At 43.4% G+C, this 23091-nt stretch overlaps 1 protein-coding gene across 4 annotated transcripts in view; it reads right to left on the reverse strand.

Annotated features, from left to right (window-relative positions):
- Positions 1-923: 923 nt before the first annotated feature.
- The window catches only part of acot7 (acyl-CoA thioesterase 7), a 189537-nt gene continuing 167369 nt past the window's right edge, over positions 924-23091 (reverse strand). For all 4 annotated transcript variants that reach the window (XM_067970274.1, XM_067970278.1, XM_067970275.1 and 1 more), the window contains one exon: positions 924-1269. In XM_067970274.1, the coding sequence (XP_067826375.1) occupies positions 1171-1269 (99 nt within the window). In that variant the 3' untranslated portion in view covers positions 924-1170. The remainder of the gene's footprint in view (positions 1270-23091) is intronic.

Consider the following 23091-nt stretch of genomic DNA (forward strand, 5'->3'; position numbering starts at 1 on the left):
GCCAGCCTTGATTATGAGCCCAAGTCTCTGGAGTCAGGCTTGAACCCACGACCTTCTGACTCAGCGGTGATCCATGGATGTAAAACAGGTGCACTGAGGTCCAATTTCTACCCCCTGGACTCTGTACTGCAGTACCAGTGGATTCTGCCACTAGATCATCACACTGATGAATGGAAGCAATTCTCTTAGCCTTGAGTGTACCAATGAACTGAAAGTCGAATCTCCCAACGTTCAATACTCTGATAAATTGAAGACAGGTGCCTGCAGAGCGCAGTGCAGTAATAAACTGGAGGCCTCTTCTCCAAGCTATCAGCATGTTGAAGATGCGAAGGTGCATTTCCTGGGATTAATTTGCTGTCTTTTCTCTCAGTGTACCTTCATCCAAACAGAACATGTGTCACCTCAAGGCCACCACCAGGCTGCGTGGATATGTGCAACACAATAAGTATCAGCTCTTAGTCCCTCGGATGGTTCAGTGAGTTTATCCATTGGTAGCTGAGTCACAGAGACCAGGAACTTTTTAAAAAAAACTTATCTTAATGAGGAGCCCGGAGGAGCAGGAGTGCTTCTCCTGCCTCCGCAGCAATGCCGTGGGCCGTTGCCCGTCCTCGCTCGGCCCCCTCCCAGGACCTACCCGAGGGCTGCTGCTGCCGCCATCGCAGCGGTCAGACAGTCATCCTCGTTTTGCCAGTGAGCTTCTTGGGGACACACAGGCGTCCGTTGCTCGCCGGTCTTATTAAAACGAGGCCCGAGGCATGGTATCGACCAGGCCTCAAGCTCATTTGTCCCGGCACAGGGATGATTCCCTGTGCCCACTTCATGCCGGCCCCTCTATCCCAGCCGGAAGGCATATTTTCAGAAGGTGAGGGGAATGGAAAAAATTGTCAGAGAAATAGGAGGAAATCAATTAAATAAACACCAAGTCTTGTCATAAGCCAAAGCCTGGCAGCATTTATTCCTATAAGGATACATTTTCAATAATAGAATACCTGCAAACACAAATACTTCAATGGAATGCATAGTTTCCCTTAAATAGAATACAGTATAGATTTCAAATAATACACAATAGTGCTTTGGTTAACATTAAAGACTTAAACACTTTTCAAGTAATACAGTGCTGAATGTCAATTGGTTCTCATTAACTGCCTTGGGCTATTGATGGATCGGATGTCATTGGCACTTCTGTGCTTGAGCCATCCTCTTGGCTTTGGTATGCAAGTATCTGTTTCTTCCTTCGTCAAACCGTCTCTTTTCATCTTCCATTTCAATCTATTAATAAAAAAGAATTGGTGATATTAGTTGATTGAGTGTTTTAGTCAGGCATGGGAGGGGGGGGGGCTCAGGTGTACTGTTTGATCTGTGGCACATGGTAAAACCTGTTTTAACAGGCTCGAGGAAGGCATTGACAATCAAATTCAATCCAAATGTAGCCTTGTTCTTCTTTAATTAAGAAATATGCTATGCGTTGTTAGCATCTTTTAGCATAGATGATGAGCCTAATAACACAACACTTTTTTAGAAACAGCCTTGGGACAGAAAACAATCCCAATTAGCACCACCATACAGTATAACTGACTTTGTAAAGCAGCAAATCACTTGATTTACAATGAGCAATAGCACAGGAGAGCGGCGTGTGTATTTACTGATGAGTTGGCCACACTTCAAAGTGCAACCACTGTTATAACTTAGGCACAGTGTCAGATTGGCTCTTTTGGTGGCACGCTCTCCTCTAAGCCAGAAGGTTATGCGTTCAAGGCCAACTCGAGCATCTAATTTAAACTGAAACTTCAGTGCAGTACCAAGGGAGTGCTGCATTGTTGGAGCTGTTGTCTTTTGGATGAGATGCTAAATCAAGGCCACCACTGATTGTTTGGGTGGAATGAGAGATTCCATGAGCCTTTATGAATAGAAGCTGAGAGTGTCTTGGCCAACATTCACCCTTCAACCAATACTATCAAAACATACGATGAATGTTATCAACTTTGATCCAACAGCAGACATGATTAATTGAGGCACTATTGCATGATGCTGCCCCAGGCCTATTGGAATTTATAGCTATCAAAAGTTTTTTCAAAGAAAAAAAAGTGCTGTACTGATCATTTATCTTTAAAAATAATCCAATTGCAATAATTAGTTTGTGATTGAACAATATGTCGCAAGTAAGGACACCAGTTTGATAAAAAGACTCGAGGTGCAGTCTATTTCTGCCTATAATTCCAAGTTACTTCACTCTCGTGCGTCTGTTATTGTTTAATTATAATGAGGTTTCGGTAGTCCCATGTATTACTTGACCCACATTTCTTGTCCTTCAATCGAGCTGGTTGTCCCTCAATCCTAACCTACTGTAGACCTATTACTGATGATCAGTCTGGGAGGTTGCAGGCTTGAGCATGATGCTGCCTGACAGTTGAATCTGTCAGTGCGAACGTGATGAGTTTTGGCAGTTAATTGCCAGGCTGGTGTCATAAGCCCTCATGAAGAACATTACAGACAAGGAGCAATGGCTACCTCACCTCTTGCAAAGTACATGGTGCCACTGACGAAGGTGACTACAGTAAACTCTACAGCCCGTTATGTTATCCAAACCAAAGAAATCAAGAAACACGGGCATTGAATCCAGGATGTCTCACTGGATAACTTTAGTACCAGCCAAGTCACATAGCAGAGGGACCCGGTGAAAAGCAGGACTCCATTTACTCACTGTATCCCACATAGCATATACCTGTAGTTGCCTTAGAAAATAGGGGCATTGCCATGAGGGTCATGACACACTTCAGGACCTATTCCCTGCTCTTTTGACCAGAGAAACATGTCTATGATCACAAGCCAAAGTCAAATTCCATCAGTTTTAATGAGTTTGGTACTGGTTTGAAGAATTTACTATCTAAAGACTAAACGTGTTTCTTTTTTGCCCCTCTAATGTTCTCCACTCTGATGCTGAAAGTAACGACTTATACTGGGGTACGGTTCCATAGGTGCTTGGCATCCTCTAGTACCTTGCCCAAGTGGGTATGTGTGAGAATAGACAGTGAGTATCATCAGGGCAGCATCACGGCCAAGCCTGGCCGTGTTCTTACCCAATATTGACACACATGCACTTTCCAGCATAAGTCACTGGCTAGCTGCCAGAAGCGGTAACCCTGGTTGATTTTGGTAGGAAGAATAAGGAGGCCACATAATCCTTGGAAAACAAATCCAAATGGGGTAGAGAAGCAAAGGGATCTCAGGGTACAGATACACAAATCATTAAAAGTAGCGACACAGGTTAATAAGGCCATAAAAAAAGCAAAGCAAGCACTGGGGTTCATTTCTAGAGGGGTAGAATTGAAAAGCAGAGAAGTTATGTTAAACTTGTATGGAACCTTGGTTAGACCACACTTAGAGCACTGTGCACAGTTTTGGTCTCCATATTCTAAAATGGATATAGATGCACTGGAGATGCAAAAAATATTTACAAGGATGACACCAGAAGATTGAACAGGCTGGGGCTCTTTTCTCTAAAGAGAAGGCTGAGGGGCGACCTGATAGAGGTCTTTAAGATTATGAAAGGGGTAGACGTGGAGAAGATGTTTCCACTTGAGGGGGAAGATGAAAACTTAGGGCCATAAATAAAAAGTAGAAACTTCTTTATCCAAAAAGTGGAACTCGCTACCACAAGCAGTAGTTGAGACAAATAGCGTAGATGCATTTAAAGGGGAAGTTAGATAAACACGAGGACGAAAGGAATATAAGGTTATGCTGACAGGGTTAGATGAAAAAGGGAGGGAGGAGGCTCATGTGGACCATAAACACCAGCATAGACCAGATGGGCTGAGTGGCCTATTTCTGTGCTATATATTTTATGTAATTTTCCCCTTTCTAGCCCAAGGGCGCTGAGACCAACTTTAGTACCCCCGTTGCCATCACAGCTGAGCTTAGCTAACTCAGCATATACTTGGTCCTCATGGCTCATCGCTACACTGGGTAGTGCTTGTACCCACTAATTGGGGGAAGCTAAACTTTAACGAATAACATAAGGGTAGCAAGAACTTATAACCAAAAGAATGGCAGTAAGAGTGCAAAGAAATTGCGAAAGGTACTTTAACAATGCATTGAGTGGGTTTGTAAGCCCTCTAATTTATTGCTTTAGAAACTGACTGTAAAATAGATACATAGCCTCCTGTGCTGCAATTCTCTCTCAATGCCATTCAAAGTGTACTGCATTTTACACATTTTTTGCTAACGTAATGGAATGAATCTCGAGTGTCATTTCACCAACATTGCTCAACCATGTATTTGTCACTGAACATAATGGAGGTGTAGTTGGTGCCAAGGTCAAGAGACTAACCACACAATCACAGAATCAATTGATGCAGGCACAAAAAGAGCTATTAAACATTATTAGTGATATCCACTGAGCCATGAGTTAAACAATTGAGGCTAGCACCTGTCTAATAGCTGATGACCAGCACAGCAAAGAACCACTAGAGCAGTTTCTGGTTTAGAATTACGGTTGTAATGCTGAAAACTATGACATTTACCCAGTCGTGCCACCTTTTATTTCTCCTTTCTCATTGCATACTACAGCCTGCTTCTCTGCCTTCCGACTCTCCTGCCATTATCCTAGGCTTGAATCTCTCTAGGATAAACCCACAGCTGCCCTCTGCCCCTCTCTCGGCATTCTCCGAAGGGCCCATTAAGGCACTTGTCGCTCCCTCTTTATGAGCAGCAACACTAATTGCCCCAACCTCCTCCCTCATCGACCTCCCCACCCAGCGCACCCACTGGGCCTAATCCTGTCTTATGAAAACCCCACCCACCCCTGTCCATGGACACTGCCCCCGGATTCTTTTCTTCACTAACCACTGTCCCTCTCCCCTTTATCTCCAACAAGTGTAGTTCATGAACTTCTTTGTCACTAAAATTTAGACCATCCGTTCAACTGATTCTCTTGCTCCCTGCCCAAAGCCAAATTTCCCCCCAGGCTCTCCCTTGCTCCGACCCTGAATACGTTTTTCTCTAGTTTCTCTCCTAACTCCCACGATGCCCTCTTCGAGCACATCTTGTCCATAAGACCACCTGCTCCCTCCACCCACTAAACTGCTGGCAGCTCAACTTCCCTCCCTAGCCCCCATGCTAGCTGACATTGTAAATGGTTCCCTTCCTTAGGTACTGTCCTGCTCCCTTTCAAATCCACCGTCATCACCACCCTCCTCAAAAAAAACCCCGACACTTTTGTCCTTGCAAACCACCAGCCATCTTCATCCTCCCTTTCCTCTCCAAAGTCCTTGGATATGTTGTTGCCTCGCAAATCTCTACAATAAGGATTCCACCCCTGCCACAGCAACGAAATGCCCGAATCAAATTCACAAACAACATCCCCTGTGACTGTCACTGTGGTGCACTATCCCTTCTCAAATCTCTCTGTAGCCTTTAACATGGTCAACTCACACCATCATCCTCAAACACCTCTGCTCCATTGTTCAATTCGGTAGGACTGCCCTCGTTTGGTTTCACTCCTGCATATCAAATCGTGGCCAGAGTATTTTCTTCCCAGCCTCACACCATAACCTCGGAGCCCCGAGGACCTGTCTTTGGCCCTTACGTCTTCCACATCTACATGCTGTCCCTCGGTGACATCATCTGAAGGCATGGGGTCAGCTTCCACATGGATCCTGAGACATTGAGCTCTATCTCTCCAACACTTCTCGACCCCCCCCATTGCCTCTGTGGTGTCAGACTGCTTGTCCAACATCTGGTCTTGGATGAGCCGCAATTTCCTGCAATTAAACTTTGGGAACACCAAAACCATGTTCTTCTGCCCTTGCCACAAACTCCGTACCCATTCCACCGATTGCATCCTCCTCTAATGCTACTGTCTCAGACTGAACCAGACTGATTGCAACCTTGGCATCCTATTTGATCCTGAGCTGTGCTTTCGACCCCATATCCTCTCCGTCACAAAGACCACCTACATCCACCTCCGTAACATCGTCCACCTCAGCCCCTGCCTCAGCCCAACTGCTGCTGAAATTCTCATCCATGCTTTTGTCATCTCCAGATTCCACGATTCCATGATTTCCTGGACAGCCTCATATCCTCCACCCTCCATAAACTTGAGCTCATCCAAAACTATGCTGCCTGTATCCTATCCCGACCAAGCCCCACTTACCAACCACCCTGTCCTGCTAAGCTACATTGGCCCCTATCCCCCAATGTCTCCAATTCAAAATACTTATCCTCGTGTGTAAATTCCTTCATGGCCTCGCCCCTCCTTAGCTCTGTGATCTCCCTCAGACCTACAACCCCTCCAGAACTCTCCGCTTCTTGCCTCTTGCACATCCTCTCTCTCTTCACCCCGCTATTGGCGGCCTTACCACCAGTCATCTACATCTCATGCACTGGAATTCACTCCCTACTTAAAACCCATCTCTTTGAACAAGCTTTTAGTCACCCCTCCTACTATGTCCGCCTTTGGCTTGGCCTGCATTTTTGTCTGATTGTGCCTCTGTTAACAGCATTGGGACATTTTTCTCTGTTAAAGGTGCTATATTTTTCTCATCATTTTCTATTTAATGCTTCTCTCCTTTTATATTTTTAAAGTCCCATGTAGCATAGTTTACACCAGTGCTCCAAACTGCAAAGCTTCAAGAGAATTGCAAAAACATTTTGAATCATCCCATGCAAGATTTTTACTTGCATTTCCATTTTGTTAGCACACTCTCAATTCTGATGGATTTTCTGCATTTCACATGCTTGGAAATGAAAAGCTAATTATTCCAAGCGTTTCGTGCTTGAGGTGCTATGGAAAAAGAAAACACACCTAATTAACAAGGAGCATGTTACCAGAAATTAATTACATGCAGCTGTCACGTTTTTCAAACACCTTCAGGTAGAATCCTGACAGTACACCTGCCCAGGTATTTCCACACAAGTCACTGTGTTTCAGTAAAAGCATGATAAATGACACATTATACTTCATGAAGTATTCTATACATTTATGCAACAATCATTATATGTCACAAAACTGGGTGAGAGTATGGATTGAACCACACAATTACTGCATGAGATTTCACAGAATTATAGAAACTACAGCATAGGAGGAGGCCAATCAGGCTATTGTGCTTTGCTGATGCTAGCTCGCCAACTGGTGCTATTAGCTGTAATCCTGTTTCCCCATATCCTTTCTATATTCTTTAGTTTCAAATACTTGTCGAATTCCCCTTTAAATGATGTTACAGTGTCTGGGTCAATAGCCACGTCGTGAAGCATTCCATGTTCTAATAAACCTGTGCGTGAAAAAAAAATGCCTCTAACCTCCACCTGTATTCTTCAGATAATAGTGATGATTCACTAACCACTGGAAACAATCTTTAATTATTTGCCATTTCCAAACCTTTTAGAAGTTTTAAAGCCTCTATATGATCCCCCCCACAACCATAATTTTCCTTTTTCCACAGAATAATGGCTCAATTTTGGAAGCCTTTCTTCACAATCGCTTCGTATTATTCTAATATATCTAGATCTGTGTTTAATAACCAATAACAAAAGAGCAGGATAAATTCGGGATATGTAATGAGCATGATTCATATCAGATGAATCGATGGCTTGCCAACGTGTAAGTAACAAAGTCACAAGTGACATATGGTCGGTGCCATGAGTGGGATAATGTATGGCTTCTTGTAATGTTTTCGGTTTATTCAGCATCAGAGAAGTCGTTAACATATAAAAGGACACTGTGTTCATGACAAAGTGTTTGGTAAACTGTTTTGTTTTGGGAGGAGGAAGAGCAAACCACCATTATCACCATGGTGATATCATGTACAAGTGATGTAAAGATGTGTTTGGACAGTATTCGTGGCAACACGGGAGAGAAGAATTGTTCTAATCAGTGGGTACAATGGCACTGTACATCACTCATGAAGATTTCTTCTGGTTTGTTTACAAATACCAACAGAGAAACTCTTCCTGAACCTATTTACATTATCGTCACACATAGATAACAGAGCATGGTTCGTATTTGTAACAAACATGAAAATGGTTTTCCAAGGCACTATTTCATGAAAACAGTGACCCCCCTTCAACATGATTAATGGGAGAAAGAACTTGCATTGACATAGTGCTTTATCTGAGAACAGTGACCGCTCTGCTTGTAGTTCAAACTCAAATCCACACCAAAAGCTCAAAATGCAAATCCACAATCAAAAGTTTAAAAAAAAAATCAAAAACACATCAGAGCAAAAGCTTAGAATCCACCACTCACAGAATCATCTGTCTTTTTTTTCCCACAGCTTACTCTCTTCTTCCTCAGTGAAATGAGAGGGAAATTCTGCTGCTTATCCAACTATTATTAATTGCATTAATACTCATGAAAATAAGTCATTAACATTTCTTTTATTCCATAATTTCTGAAGTATAAAGCAGGCATTGTGCTATTGTAAGGACAGTTATACCAAACAAAACTATAAACCTATCAGCATAAGCTTCCAGCGATAGCAAGGATGTTTGTCCCTGTTTACTAATGTTAGCATAAAAAAGTTAACACGAGTAAACGGAGGAAAATGTCCACTGATTTTTTTTTACTAGCAAGAACTTGCATTTATATAGCGCCTTTAACACAGTAAATATTCCAGGGTGCTTCACAGAGGAGGGATGGGTGGTGAGCAGTAACAAAAGTGTCAGGGGAGATGACCAAAAGCATGGTTGAAGAAATAGGTTCCGAGGAGGATTTTGAAGGTGGAAGGAGAGGTAGCCAGGCAGAGGTTTTGAGGAGAGAGTTCCAGATTAGAGCCCTGAATGTTTGAATGCTCCAGCGCTGATGGTGAAACAGAGGGAGGGGGGATATACACAGAAGGCCAAGGTCGGAATACCCAAGGGTATGGGCTGTGATGTTGGGTGAGGAAGTAGCAGAGATAGGATGGGAAAAGGCCAGAGAGAGATTTGTAAATGAGGACAAGGAGTTTCAATGTGTTGGGGATAGAGAGCCAAGGGAGGTTGGGAAGGACTGGGTGATGTGCGAGTGGAGGACAGAATAATAGCAGCCCAGTTTTTAACAAGTTGGGAGTTTACACAGCTTGTGGAAGAAGCGAAACCTGGAGGAAAGAGAAGCACGGATATTGCTTTCAGTGGCAGTGGAGGTGAAATAAAGGTGCACTATATTGGAGGTAGAAATAAGCAGTCTAGGTGAGAATAGGAGGGATTTGAAACTCAGCTCAGGATCGAATAGGACACCTGAGGCCATGGGCCAGCCTGGAGATGGGTGGAGTCAGGGGTAAGGCCATGGAGGATGGCATTAACTAAGGGAACAAAATATACCCGGCACTGGCACTGTAGCAGAAGATCTCAGCTTCTGAGAGGAAACCAATAGAAATGAGAAGTGCTTGCTCTGTGCTGAATTATCTTTTGCATATTTTCATGATTTTCAACTACAAAGGCGATTGAAAAGGAGCAATGAAGTGTTTAAGAGCTGCAGCAGATGGGGCACACACTTCAGAGCAATTGGCTGCACTCCAGCATAAAAATAAAACATTTGATCTATTTTTCTCATGGCACCTGTGTTTAATATGAAAGAGAAAAATGCAGCTAGTGACTTTTCCTAATTGTGCAACAAGGTTCTATTTATATAGATGACAAGTTGCTTATGCCACTTGTGTTATCTTCAATGGCTGCACTGAGCGATGATAAATTCAGATCCTTTCTTCCTTCCCTTCTCTTCTAAAGGTGTTGATTCATGTTGGGCTACAGCGCCTTGGCTGCTAAGCATCCTCCACTACCTCACCCAAGTTACCATTCTTCCTGTACGAGCCTCCACAGCTATTCAACAGCGGTGTGGTGTCACAGTGTGAGCACAATCCAGTCTTCCTGATGTGGACTTTCCACGAGAGATCACTGGATCGTGATCAGGAGCGGGGACGCTGCCGAGTTTTCCCTTCCTTGACTTGGGGACGTTGAGACCAATTGTGGGATGTCTATTGCTACAACAGATGAGATCAATTAAATCAGCACGGTCCAGAGAACGAACCTGGGTCCTTCTGGTCTGTATGCCCTAGTCTCTCACCAGGTATTCGCATCCTTTTTATTTTCTAGATGCCGATCCAACGAGCCTCATTTATGTTGCCACGCTGGTTTCAGGAGAGCTGTACAATATCAACCTCCCTGTGCCACACTCCCCGTCTACATTTCCACTGTGAGTACACAGCAGTGAAAAGAAGTACTGGCTGCAAATGAAGGAGCGGTTACAATAATTTAGCACCGCGGGCATCACCAGAGTGATATTTACTCCACCAATCCCCCTCCCTTTGGGGATTTCAAGAGTGCAGATGTGTCATTAACAGCTATTATACGGCAAGGCCTCCATATGACACTGACAGATTAAAAGTAAAATAGGCACTGCCACAATTCACCTCAGGACTGAGCCAAGCAAGCTTGTGCAATACATCATTTCTTACATCCTGTTAAAAATTGTAATATGAAACAGACTGCTATTTTATATTGCTTTTTTAGTAGTTTCTTTAACATATTAAATAGACCCCTACTAGAATGCAATTATTATAATATACACATTTCTCAGCAGATGAGTCTTAATATGTGTGCTCAAGGCTACAATTTGCATCCACATACTCTGGTCTCACGCTCGCTCTCTGCCTCACTGAACACTCAGCCCCAAAGTCTCCTGTGTAATGCATTTCGAGCTCTGCAATGAGACAAAAGCCCCAATTTTAACCCAGCCCGTCCTGTGGTGGACGGTGCGGGCAGGGGGTTAATACGATGGCTGGGCGGAAGCTGCTGCGTTCCCGCCCCGCCGTTTTAACTGCCGGGATTCGGGCAGCGTGGAGACTGGCCCAACACAGGCGGAGGCCTGGTTAAAAATGTGAACGTTGCAGACCAATGACAGCATTGGCGCCGCGGCCCGACTGTAACTTAAAGTCGCGGGAGGCCCACGTGGGGCCAAACCCAAAGGCAGCACCTGGCGGCAGTCAGCGTGAAGGCCACGGTAAGTATTTAAATTTACCTTTCTGTTGGTCAGGAGGAGCAGGAGTGCTCCCCCTGACCCTGCAAGAAGTCCATGGGCGTCCCCAGCCCCGGCCTTCCCTCTCCCTACCTACCATCCCCCCCTACTACCACTAACTTCATGCCTGGAACGGTTCCCTTGGATCCCCGCCACCCTCTAGCTCCTGTCTCAAGTTCTGCTCCCGTCAGCCAGCCCTGACGCCACATCCACCGTTTTTCAGGTCGGAGACAGTGCCGGAGGCAAAATGGCCCAGGCTTCAGGCCGAAGTCTTCGCAGGAGTTTCTCGCCCGCCCCTAATTAAAATCGACCTTAGAATAATCGACCATCCGGCTTAAAGCCAAAAATACTGATTTCCCTTTGGCAGACATACTAAATAAACACTCTTAATTAAACCGGCTTCATTTTAGAAGCGGCCAAATTAGGTTGCTATTTCCTACAATCTGACTGGTCTCAAACGCCAGAGCTGAAAACACCCTACCCTTAGCAGTTAGTGTCCTTCTAACCTTTGAACTAGAGCTTAGCAATGGCATTGATCACATGGGTTTTTGACACTAACTGGGCTGTAACTACAGATGGTCCTTATACAGCACGTCAATTAGCAATTCTGATGGGGCCCTTCAGCAAGCTGGTGCTAGTGCACTCATCAGGGAAAACAGCTTGATCGGGAAACAGACACATCTCACTTTCATTAGACTTGTTTAAAGGGACACCACAAACTGGACATCTTAATAGATATGAGGAATAGCCACAATTTAATGGAAATAATTCATGACTGAATCAGATATGCACCGAAACCAATTAATAGTTTGTACAAACTATCTTATCATTATACCTCATAGGACACAAAGTACAAAATACTCAAGCATGGACATACACACAAGCACTCAACTCTCTCTAAAACAAGATCACAATGAACATGTCAACACATTATTAGCTAACTCCACTCTCAACAGTTCAGGGAGTCAATGTAGCAAGATGAAACTAATAGCCAGGTTTTTTACTTCTAAAATCAGGAGCTATTTACAAATGCATCTCGTTTTATGCTGAAACAGTTTTGAATACTCTTTTACATAGAATTACATAGAATGTACAGCACAGAAACAGATCATCGGGCCAAACGGTCTATGCCGGTGTTTATGCTCCACACAAGCCACCTCCCACCCCTCTTCATCTAACCCTATCAGCATATCCTTCTTTTCCTTTCTCTCTCATGTGTTTGTCAAGCTTCCCCTTAAATGCATCTATGCTATTTGCCTCAACTAGAGTATTCTAGTACTGTCGCATAACTGTGAATACCCTGTACTTTGCTCTGCTTCCCCCTTACATTATCATGATGTATCGTAAGATGGATGGAAAACACATGTGCAATTCAGAACTTTTCTTATTCATTTGTTAGCATATAAAATACGAAGGATTTGAAGCTACAATTATGTGGAAATCTGCTTCTTTACTTGTCCCAGCTGAATGAGGCTATACACTGCAAGAGGAGTCTGTAAAGGAGTCTGCAGTTTATTCTCTCAGCCTTCTGGCTAAATGGCAAAGAACAAACTCGCATTTATATAGCACCTTTCACATTTTCAGGATGTCCAAGTGTTCCCAACCATTTTTGAAGTGCAGTTACTTGTTATGTGGGCAAGTGCGGCAGCCAATTTAAGCACAGCACAGTCCCTCAACAGCAAATGAATGCATTAATTATCGGATAATCTGCTTTTTGTGATGATTGAGAGAGAAATCCCCGCTCATCTTCAAATAGTGCCTTGCACAGGCAGATGGGGCCTTGGTTTATTGTCTCATCTGAACGACAGATAATGCAGCACTCAAGTGTCAACATGGATTATGTGTTTAAGTCCATAGTGGAGTTTGAATCTACAACCTTCTGTTTAAGAAGCAAGAGGGATATCAACTAAGCCAAGATGAATCTGAGGCAACAGTCAGCAGCTTGCTTACCACTCTGCTAGCTATGGTCATTGTGTCTCTTGACCTTTCTTTTGTTCCTCCCAAGCTCCAATTATGCCTCGTCCACTCTCTTCCTTCTCTTTGCATCCTAAAGTCAATGAAATCAAGACCATTGCACTGATTCCCATTCTATCTCATTCATTCCCAGTCCTTCAAAACTATGGAACTTCCTAATTTCCTCAGTCTTTCCTTCCTTCTACGATCTTCAGGTTTCCAAAACCCAAGCTTGAAGGCATCTAATTTCTCCTCAATTTACCTCAAGTTCTCTTCTCAAACTTGGTGATATCCTGCACTCTGGACCTTAGACCTTCACCGAAGTTTCTCTATTAAAATAAAAATTACTTAAGGAGGGATGAATGTAGAAGGCTGTGCATTGCTTGCTCTTTGGACCTGAAGGACAATGGATACAGAAGCCCAAAACTCACTGATCACCTCAGTTTTTATGACAGAGTCTGAAGCCCATTCACTTGAGCACATTCCAGTGAGGTAAGAGTCTTTCTGTGAGGAAGGAATAAGATCTCATTTTTAAAGATTCAACATGATGAAGTAGTGTTGAATAAAACTCAGGAAGATGAGAGAACGAGTGTAATTCTACATGTTAAGATGGTAATGCCCAGTCTGATTCTGTGCTTCGAGCACTTTCAGCTGCAATGATTCATGTAGAGCGACTGAAATTGTCCTTATCCTCTTTGGCTGAGTGGCGCATCATGAATTTTTCATGAGTAACTGCGCTCAAGTACCATTCCGCATGGCCCAAAATAGCATCAGAGATGTTATTTATATCGTGTTATTATTTGCACAGGACAAAAATAGCACCTACAGATCCCTGCCATGATATTCATATTGCTCAGCCAACACAAAATCAATAAAGTGATTGCTCCTGGTTGTGTGTTGCATGGCAACATGTTTTCATCTAACCAGTTAGAAACTATTTTCTGCTTCATATTTTCACTTTTATCTAGTTTATAGTCAACACTTCAAAGCTGCTCACACATTCGCTAAATTCAGCAGGACCCGGGACCTTCAACAGGGAAAACTAAGAAGTGCACCTTCAAAATAGATTTTTAAGGGTCAATTGTTGCTGTTAACTGACAGGCTCAATGAGGAACTCTGCAAAGCATACTCGGAAACAGGGCGCACCGCGCACCGAAACAGGGCGCACCGCGCACCGAAACAGGCCGCACCGCGCACCGAAACAGGGCGCACCGCGCACCGAAACAGGCCGCACCGCGCACCGAAACAGGCCGCACCGACATTCCCCACGGCCGACTCCAAAACAGGACGCACTGAGTTACCCCATACTAAAACAGGATACACTGACAGACCCCATAAAACAGGATACATCTGTACAACCAACTCCCGACTCTAGATGTGGATTCACTGACACACCTTACACTGGACTCCAAAACAGGGTGCACTGTCACACCCATTACCTGACCACAGAAGAGGATACACCAACACACCCAAAAATCAGATTCTAAAACAGGGTACAGGACACCTGACTCTAGAACAGACTCCACTGACACACCCCACATCCATCTCCAAAACAGGATACACCAACACATCACACACCCGATCCCAAAACAGGATACACCAACACATCCCACATGTTATAACTGGAAAGCCAGGTGGTAAAGGATAGAATACTGGAGCATATCTTCAGTTGCTTCCAAGCCTTTATTCCCCCAGATCCCATTACATACCATGTAATAAATGGATACAAGATACCCCAATTGATACCACCACCTGAATACAATTAACACTAATTGATATAAATCACATGGATACAATTAACACCACACCCAATCCCAAAACAGGATACACTAACACACCCCACACCCAATCCCAAAACAGGATAAACTAACACATCCCACACCCGATCCCAAAACAGGATACACGAACACACCCCACACCCAATCCCAAAACAGGATAAACTAACACATCCCACACCCGATCCCAAAACAGGATACACTAACACACCCCACACCCAATCCCAAAACAGGATAAACTAACACATCCCACACCCGATCCCAAAACAGGATACACGAACACACCCCACACCCAATCCCAAAACAGGATAAACTAACACATCCCACACCCGATCCCAAAACAGGATACACTAACACACCCCACACCCAATCCCAAAACAGGATAAACTAACACATCCCACACCCGATCCCAAAACAGGATACACTAACACATCCCACACCCGATCACAAAACAGGATACACTAACACACCCCACACCCAATCCCAAAACAGGATAAACTAACACATCCCACACCCGATCCCAAAACAGGATACACTAACACATCCCACACCCGATCACAAAACAGGATACACTAACACATCCCACACCCAATCCCAAAACAGGATAAACTAACACATCCCACACCCGATCCCAAAACAGGATACACTAACACATCCCACACCCAATCCCAAAACAGGATACACTAACACATCCCACACCCAATCCCAAAACAGGATAAACTAACACATCCCACACCCGATCACAAAACAGGATACACTAACACATCCCACACCCAATCCCAAAACAGGATACACTAACACATCCCACACCCAATCCCAAAACAGGATAAACTAACACATCCCACACCCGATCCCAAAACAGGATACACTAACACATCCCACACCCGATCACAAAACAGGATACACTAACACACCCCACACCTGATCCCAAAACAGGATACACGAACACACCCCACGCCCGATCACAAAACAGGATACACTAACACATCCCACACCCGATCACAAAACAGGATACACTAACACACCCCACACCCGATCCCAAAACAGGATACACTAACATACCCCACACCCAATCCCAAAACAGGATAAACTAACACATCCCACACCCGATCCCAAAACAGGATAAACTAACACATCCCACACCCGATCCCAAAACAGGATAAACTAACACATCCCACACCCGATCCCAAAACAGGATACACTAACACATCCCACACCCGATCACAAAACAGGATACACTAACACACCCCACACCTGATCCCAAAACAGGATACACGAACACACCCCACACCCGATCACAAAACAGGATACACTAACACATCCCACACCCGATCACAAAACAGGATACACTAACACACCCCACACCCGATCCCAAAACAGGATACACGAACACACCCCACACCCGATCCCAAAACAGGATACACGAACACACCCCACGCCCGATCACAAAACAGGATACACTAACATACCCCACGCCCGATCCCAAAACAGGATACACTAACACATCCTACACCCGATCCCAAAACAGGATAAACTAACACACCCCACACCCGATCCCAAAACAGGATACACTAACATACCCCACACCCGATCCCAAAACAGGATACACTAACATACCCCACACCCGATCACAAAACAGGATACACTAACATACCCCACACCCGATCCCAAAACAGGATACACTAACATACCCCACACCCGATCACAAAACAGGATACACTAACATACCCCACACCCGATCACAAAACAGGATACACTAACATACCCCACATCTGACTCTACAATCTACACTTGACTAAAACCACGCACTTAACACCCGACAATGTCAGGATGGACTTGCTTGCTCTACTACTAACTGTGTAGTTGTGTAAACATATTTTAAAAATCAGCAAACTTGGCATCTACAGCAAGTGTGTGGCTTACTCACCTCTTGACGCTAAATGAGGCAGCATTGAGTTGGTGTATGGATCTTTCACCTCCTTAGTGCTACAAGAGGCTGTGTGAGGTGTCTGTGGACTGCTATTCTGGCAATGAGAGGACAGATATGACTACCTTATTTCATCACTCGACAGGCTTTTTGGGACACTGAAGTTGACAATGAGCAAGGCTGATATTTCTTTTTCACCAGCTTTTCCAGTGATCCTCACCACTTGTTTGTCTGAATGTACTTTAGAAGCTGAATGTATTTTAGAAGCTGAATGTTTGTGACTGAAGAGAGGCAGGCAGCCTAGTGGGTGCAGCACCCTCACAATCAATTCACTCAACAGCTATTGACGTGGTCTCCTCAGCAGCCCACATAACACATCATTTGACTGCCCACTCTTCCATGCTGTCAATATCTGCCTCTGGTGATTTAGTTTCTCTTTCATGTGGGGAGCTAGTCAGATGGTGACATTGTCAACAAAGTAGGTATTAAATTTTATGACATCAACCAAACCACTGATGAAGATGAGTAAATAGAATGGGGCCGCGAGAGGGAGAAGGATTGCCTATCAGACTTTTTTGTATCCAGCCCAGGATTGCAGGAGAGCAGCTTTATCCATTTCAAGCCATCAGAAATACTACTCAATGCCAGCTTCTCAATGCAGCCAGGATGTCAACATTTTTAAATCTCTAGAAACGTTATGCAAAGAAAGAAAAAAGATCTTATGTTTATACTGCAACTTTTATCTCCTCAGGACGACCCAAAGCCAATGAAATGATTTTTGAAATGCAGTCACTGTTGCTATGTGAGCAAACGTGGCAGCCAATTTTCACACAGGAAAGCACCACAAACAACAATGAGATAAATGACCAGTTAATCTGTTTTGGTGATGCTGGTTGATGGATAAATGTTGGCCAGGACACCGGGAGAACTCCCCTGCCCTTCTTCAAATTGTGTTATGGGATATTTTATGTGCACCTGATCAGGCAGGAGAGGCCTCCGTTTAACATCATCCAAAAGACAGCATCTCTGACAATACAGCACTCCCTCAGCACCGCACTGAAGTGTCAACTTCGGTTAAGTGCTCAAGTCTTGGACTGGAGCTTGAATCCACAACCTTCTGACTAAGCGGAGAAAATGCTACCACTGCCATGTTGACACTGGACATTGGACAAAACATAGGTGAAGCCTTCGGTAAATATTCTGTGATAGTTGGACATTCAGCACTGGAACTCCCTTCACTGAATAAACTTTCACTCTAGGAATGATTGGCAACCCTGGTTATCCTTTACAAAAGTGCATTGTGAAGGGTTTCCACCACTTTTCTATTATCAATAAACTGAGCTGGACATGAACTTAAACCACCAGGGCTGATGAGAGTAATCCTTTTAATGCCTTTGACTTCCCTGCAATCTCTTTTCCTGAATGTGCTTCTCTGCCAAAGGACATTGCAATTCTCCCCCTGATACTTGCTTAAACCATGAACATTTCAGATCATTATCGAACACACAGCTCAACACCGGGATGTGACAGTGTCTAATTTGCTCAGACAATATAAAATCAATGAATAAGAACTCATGTGATTTGTTTTCTCATTTACATATTCTCTGTTCAATTTTTTAAAAACAAACTGACAATCGCCTATTCTGTTCTGTTTATCTGCTACAACATTTGTACAATGTGGATGGCCAATTCTGAGATGCACTTAGAAGGAAACAAATGCCTCACACATTTCAACAGATAACATCCATAAGCCTCAACCTGTGAATATTAAGTGAAGAATGAATCAAATAGATTTCATAATCTGTGCTCTAAATCATACTTGAAACAGCACTGTAATACGTTGGTGCAGGTTATTAGTATTTTTGATGCTAACCTTAATTTAGGCTTTTTATTTCATAGAATTAAATAGAATTCACAGCACAGAAACAGGCCATTCGGCCCAACTGGTCTGTGCCGGTGTTAATGCTCCACACAAGTCTCCTTCCATTCTACTTCATCTCACTCTATCGGCATATCCTTCTATTCCTGTCTCCATCACATTCTTATCTAGCTTCCCCTTAAATGCATCTATGTTATTCGCTTCAACTGCTCCATGTGGTGGCGAGTTCCATAGTCTAACTGCTCTCTGGGTAAAGATGTTGCTCCTGAATACTTTATTGGATTTATTAATGATTATCTTATATTTGTGGCTCCTAGTTTTGGAATCCCCTGGAAATGGCTAGTCAGCTAGTTCCTCCCCTCCCCCCCCCCCCCCCCCCCCCGCACCCCCACCAAAAAAGAAATTTCCTCCCTTCTCACCTCAGGCAGTGACTGTCAGACGACTAGTTGAATGTTTTTACCTGATGTCCAACCTTTCCAGCAGGAATAATTGGATGATGACCAGGAGAGGATTGCGAGCTGCTCACCCGGCCTTGAAGCTAATATTGGGGACCTAATTGCAGCTTCGGCTAAGAGCAACTAATTCCCCACAGTCTGCTGACTGAAGCTAGGTTCTGCCTGGTCGGTACGGCTCAATTGCATAATGGACAAGCATTAATTCACCAAGCCATCAAGGACATTACATTTAACTTTTCTGTTATTAACTAATAACAGCACAATCAATTATTATGAATTTAATTGACTGTTACATTGATGACTCTTAATAATACATAAATCCATGACTCCGTAGATTAAGGGGACCAATTGTATGAAATCTGATCTCAATTCTTTTAAATTTCAATTAAATTAATGCTTCATACAATTTAATTGATGCAGGTGAGAGATCAGGACTGTTCCCTGACAGTGCTGGACACGGTGATACAATGGCAGACCAGGCAGCTGAGTCGAGCTCTTTCAAGTTGCATTCAAATTCTAATAAATAATCTGTGCAGGCACAACTACTAAATGTATTGGATTGCCCATTAATGTGACTTTATTTTGGATTGTCACACTCTGGTGTGCACTCTGGCAGGTGTAATCTGCTATAGCAATATATAATAAATTAGGATTTTATCAACACAATTAGATTACAAGGAGGAGTCATTATTTCAACTTCACAGCAGCTGCTTTGACATAAAACAATCTGCGTCAGATTGGGCATTTCTTGTTGGAATTTCTCGCAGGGCTATGCGAGGGGAGGAGAGGGGAGGGGGCGGAGGGGGGAGGGAGGAGGGATGGGGGAGGTAGCGAGGGATCGCGACAACTGTGGACTTGGGGGAGCATTCCTGCTCCTCCTGGCTCCATGGGAAGGTTTTTAAAGATTTGAAAAAACCCTCCTTTTGTTGGCGGCCACAGGGGCTGCTGTAGAATTCTGCCACCTTCTCCACTCATTGTACAATCATTTCAGCAAGGGGTCCTTCAACCGATGTTAGGCCACTCACAGGTGGAAAGGGGCCTAACACCCGTTTTAGGCAGCTGCCCGCTATACAGACCTATGCAGATACATGGGGCTAGTTGAGAAACTATATTCACCTATACAGATAATTGGGGCGGTTGAGAAACTATACCGAGGCGTTCAAATCATGAACGGTTTTCTTAGAGTAAGTAAGGAGAAACTGTTTCCAGTGGCAGAAGGGTCGGTAACCAGAGGATACAGATGTAAGGTGATCGGCAAAAGAACCAGGACGACATGAAGAAACATTTTTTTTACGCAGCGAATTGTTATGATCTGGAATGCACTGTCTGAAAGGGCGGTGGAAGTAGGTTCAATAGTAATTTTCAAAAGGCAATTGGATAAATACTTGAAGGGAAAAAATTTACAGGGCTACCGGGAAAGAGCAGGGGAGTGGGACTAATTGGATAGCTCTTTCAAGGAGCCGGCACAGGCACGTTGGGTCGAATGGCCTCCTTCTGTGCTGTATCCTAATATGACACTATGATACAGATCTATACAGATACTCAGGAGCAGTTGAGAAACTACACAGACCTATATAGATACTTGGGGCTGGTTGAGAAACATTACAGACCTATACAGATACTCGGGAGCAGTCCAGGATGCATTAGCTCAGGTACAAATGGTCACTGATGTCTATCTGGCACTGTGAGACATGACCGTACAATTCTTTAACAGGTCATTAATCAGCAATGAACAACTTTAAGAGGAGGATTGGGTTGTACAATTAAAAAGTAAGACCAAGAACATTAAACCAGTCAGTTGAAGAATGGCTCATTTCCTGGCAATCCCACTCCTCTTTGTATTGCTGGAGGATGTCCTGTTCCAGTCACAAGTCGATTTCACTGCTTGATTGCAGATTCATAGGAAATTTTATGTTTGGGCTTACGCTAATGAGTTTGCGTGGAAACTTGAGTGTAACTTCATCTCAGAAAAACCAGTGCAGTGTCCAGCGCATTGTGGATGCACTTTGCTGATTGCGCCAGTGGAAACTGCATGTCAGCATGTTTAAGAACCTGAAATCGGGGAAGCTTCTCAGTTTTTAAATGTGACAGAAAATACAATGCAAGGTCTCAGTGAGAATAAATCAAATTTTCACCTAAACTGTATTCAGAATTCCAAATACAAAGGGCCTTGAAAATTACACTGGAGCATAATAACACCTGAATGTTCAACATGTTTGTCTGAAACCCCTTTGTCTGCTCTTTTATGGGAGGCATTAAAAGCTGTTTAAAATAAATGGATTAACCTCTCTAAAATGGGAGACAAAGATATTTCAAATGTACACTATTATCCCACATTGTAATTTCAAGGGCAAGGAGAATTTGCTGGTGACTGTTAACTGCAACTCGCAATGTTTTGCTAACTATGAAAAAAAATTAATTTCAACCTTTCATTCTTTATCAGTGAATGCCACATTGATGTGAATGTTGCAATGAAGTGGGAACATTACAAGGTAAACGCAGAGCTCAGCTAATGAGTTCCTGAAGGAATTTTTTGTAAAAACTTTTGCGAAAGGCCTTAATGTAGTTTAGCCACGGGCTAAAGCAGAATGTTCAAATACATGTGCTTTTTTTTTAAAAGCAAAATTTGTTTTTTGAAATTAAAGGAGGACATTCTTTCTTTATTCTGGGTGTCCTTTGTGAAGGTGAGTGAGGACAGTGTTGTGGAATGAAATGGTTTCTTAGTTTGCCATTTGTGATAGTATCAAACAGGACATCACGCAGAAAGGAAACTCAATGTGGCCTCACCCTTAGAACAATGCCCCCATCCGCACTAGAGTGACACCTCCATTTCTCACAGCTGCTATCTTCGTGTTGTCAGGCTGTTCAGTTAGTGCCAACAAGCAATCTTATCGCTCAAACTCATGTCCGCAGAACTGGGATGAGACTTCTCAAGTCCGTTTTGTATACAAATCAAAACCCTCGAGTTGCTGCCATCAAGATAACTCTTTTTGGTGCACCTTTGCAACTTATGCCTTATCTCATCGGGCACTTTGACATTTGACCGGGTCCCTCTTAGCCAAATTTCAATGGTCCGCCTCCCGACTGGCTAACAAAGTGAGGGTTTTCAGCTAATCAGAGACCAAAGTTTAGTGATGCAGGACTTAGCTCCATGATGGATTGTAAGGAATACAGGAAAACTAGCAAGCTTATCACTCAAAATCAAGAAGATATCAGGAAAAATGTAAAAGAATGCAATACAGAAAAATGATAATACAACAGTTAAAATAGAGACTTGGGAAGGAAAAGGGAAGACAGGCAAAGAAGAAGTAACAGTTTTGGAACTACCTATTTCAATATATTCTAATACAATAATGCTACAGTAATAAAGGTACTATTGACATTGTGGCAGTATTAATACTGTAGAATAACTGCCACGGAGTCAGCAGAGATTTCTTTAAATGGTTGACTCAGAGAATACAGAATTCCATGGGGCTTCCAGCAATCGCGGGGTCAAAAGCCTCAGACTTTTTAATCCTGTCACAATGGACTGGATTTGAATCCTGGTCTTACTGCTGAAAATGTGGAAATACTGAATATATTTCACAGCGTGCGATTCCTATGTCGTTGGCATAGTTATAGGGTATACACCAACAAATGCAACAACGGAATAATGGGTGGGAAACTGGCTTGAATACAATAGTTGACTACACAGCAGTCTCAATTGGGATGGCTGAATAGGTAACACACTGGAACAGAGGCAATTAAAATTTGAGGCAATAGAGACTATTAAAACATGAGTACATTAGCCAGTCCAATTGATCTGGCTATAGATTATATGACTGAGAGGCACTACATTACAATGGAGGTAGGTGTCAGCACATTTGGACACAACTGAAGTCACATTTTTGTTGACTCATGACTATATCCTTTATCCTCGCTGTGTTGAAATGAAGATTCACTGCAGCATTTCCTTCTCTGACTCATTCTTTGACATGACCTTAAAATGTCCTCAACTCCCTCGGTCTTCCCTCTCTCTTATAATGCGCATGCTTTTCAAACCCAAGCTTGATGTCACTTAACCAGTGCATTTTGATGTATCTCAACTCCTCTTCTACTCTTTTTTAACCCTAGTG

The sequence above is a fragment of the Heptranchias perlo genome, chromosome 32 (assembly GCF_035084215.1).
Source record: "Heptranchias perlo isolate sHepPer1 chromosome 32, sHepPer1.hap1, whole genome shotgun sequence".
In the NCBI taxonomy this organism is placed as follows: domain Eukaryota; kingdom Metazoa; phylum Chordata; class Chondrichthyes; order Hexanchiformes; family Hexanchidae; genus Heptranchias; species Heptranchias perlo.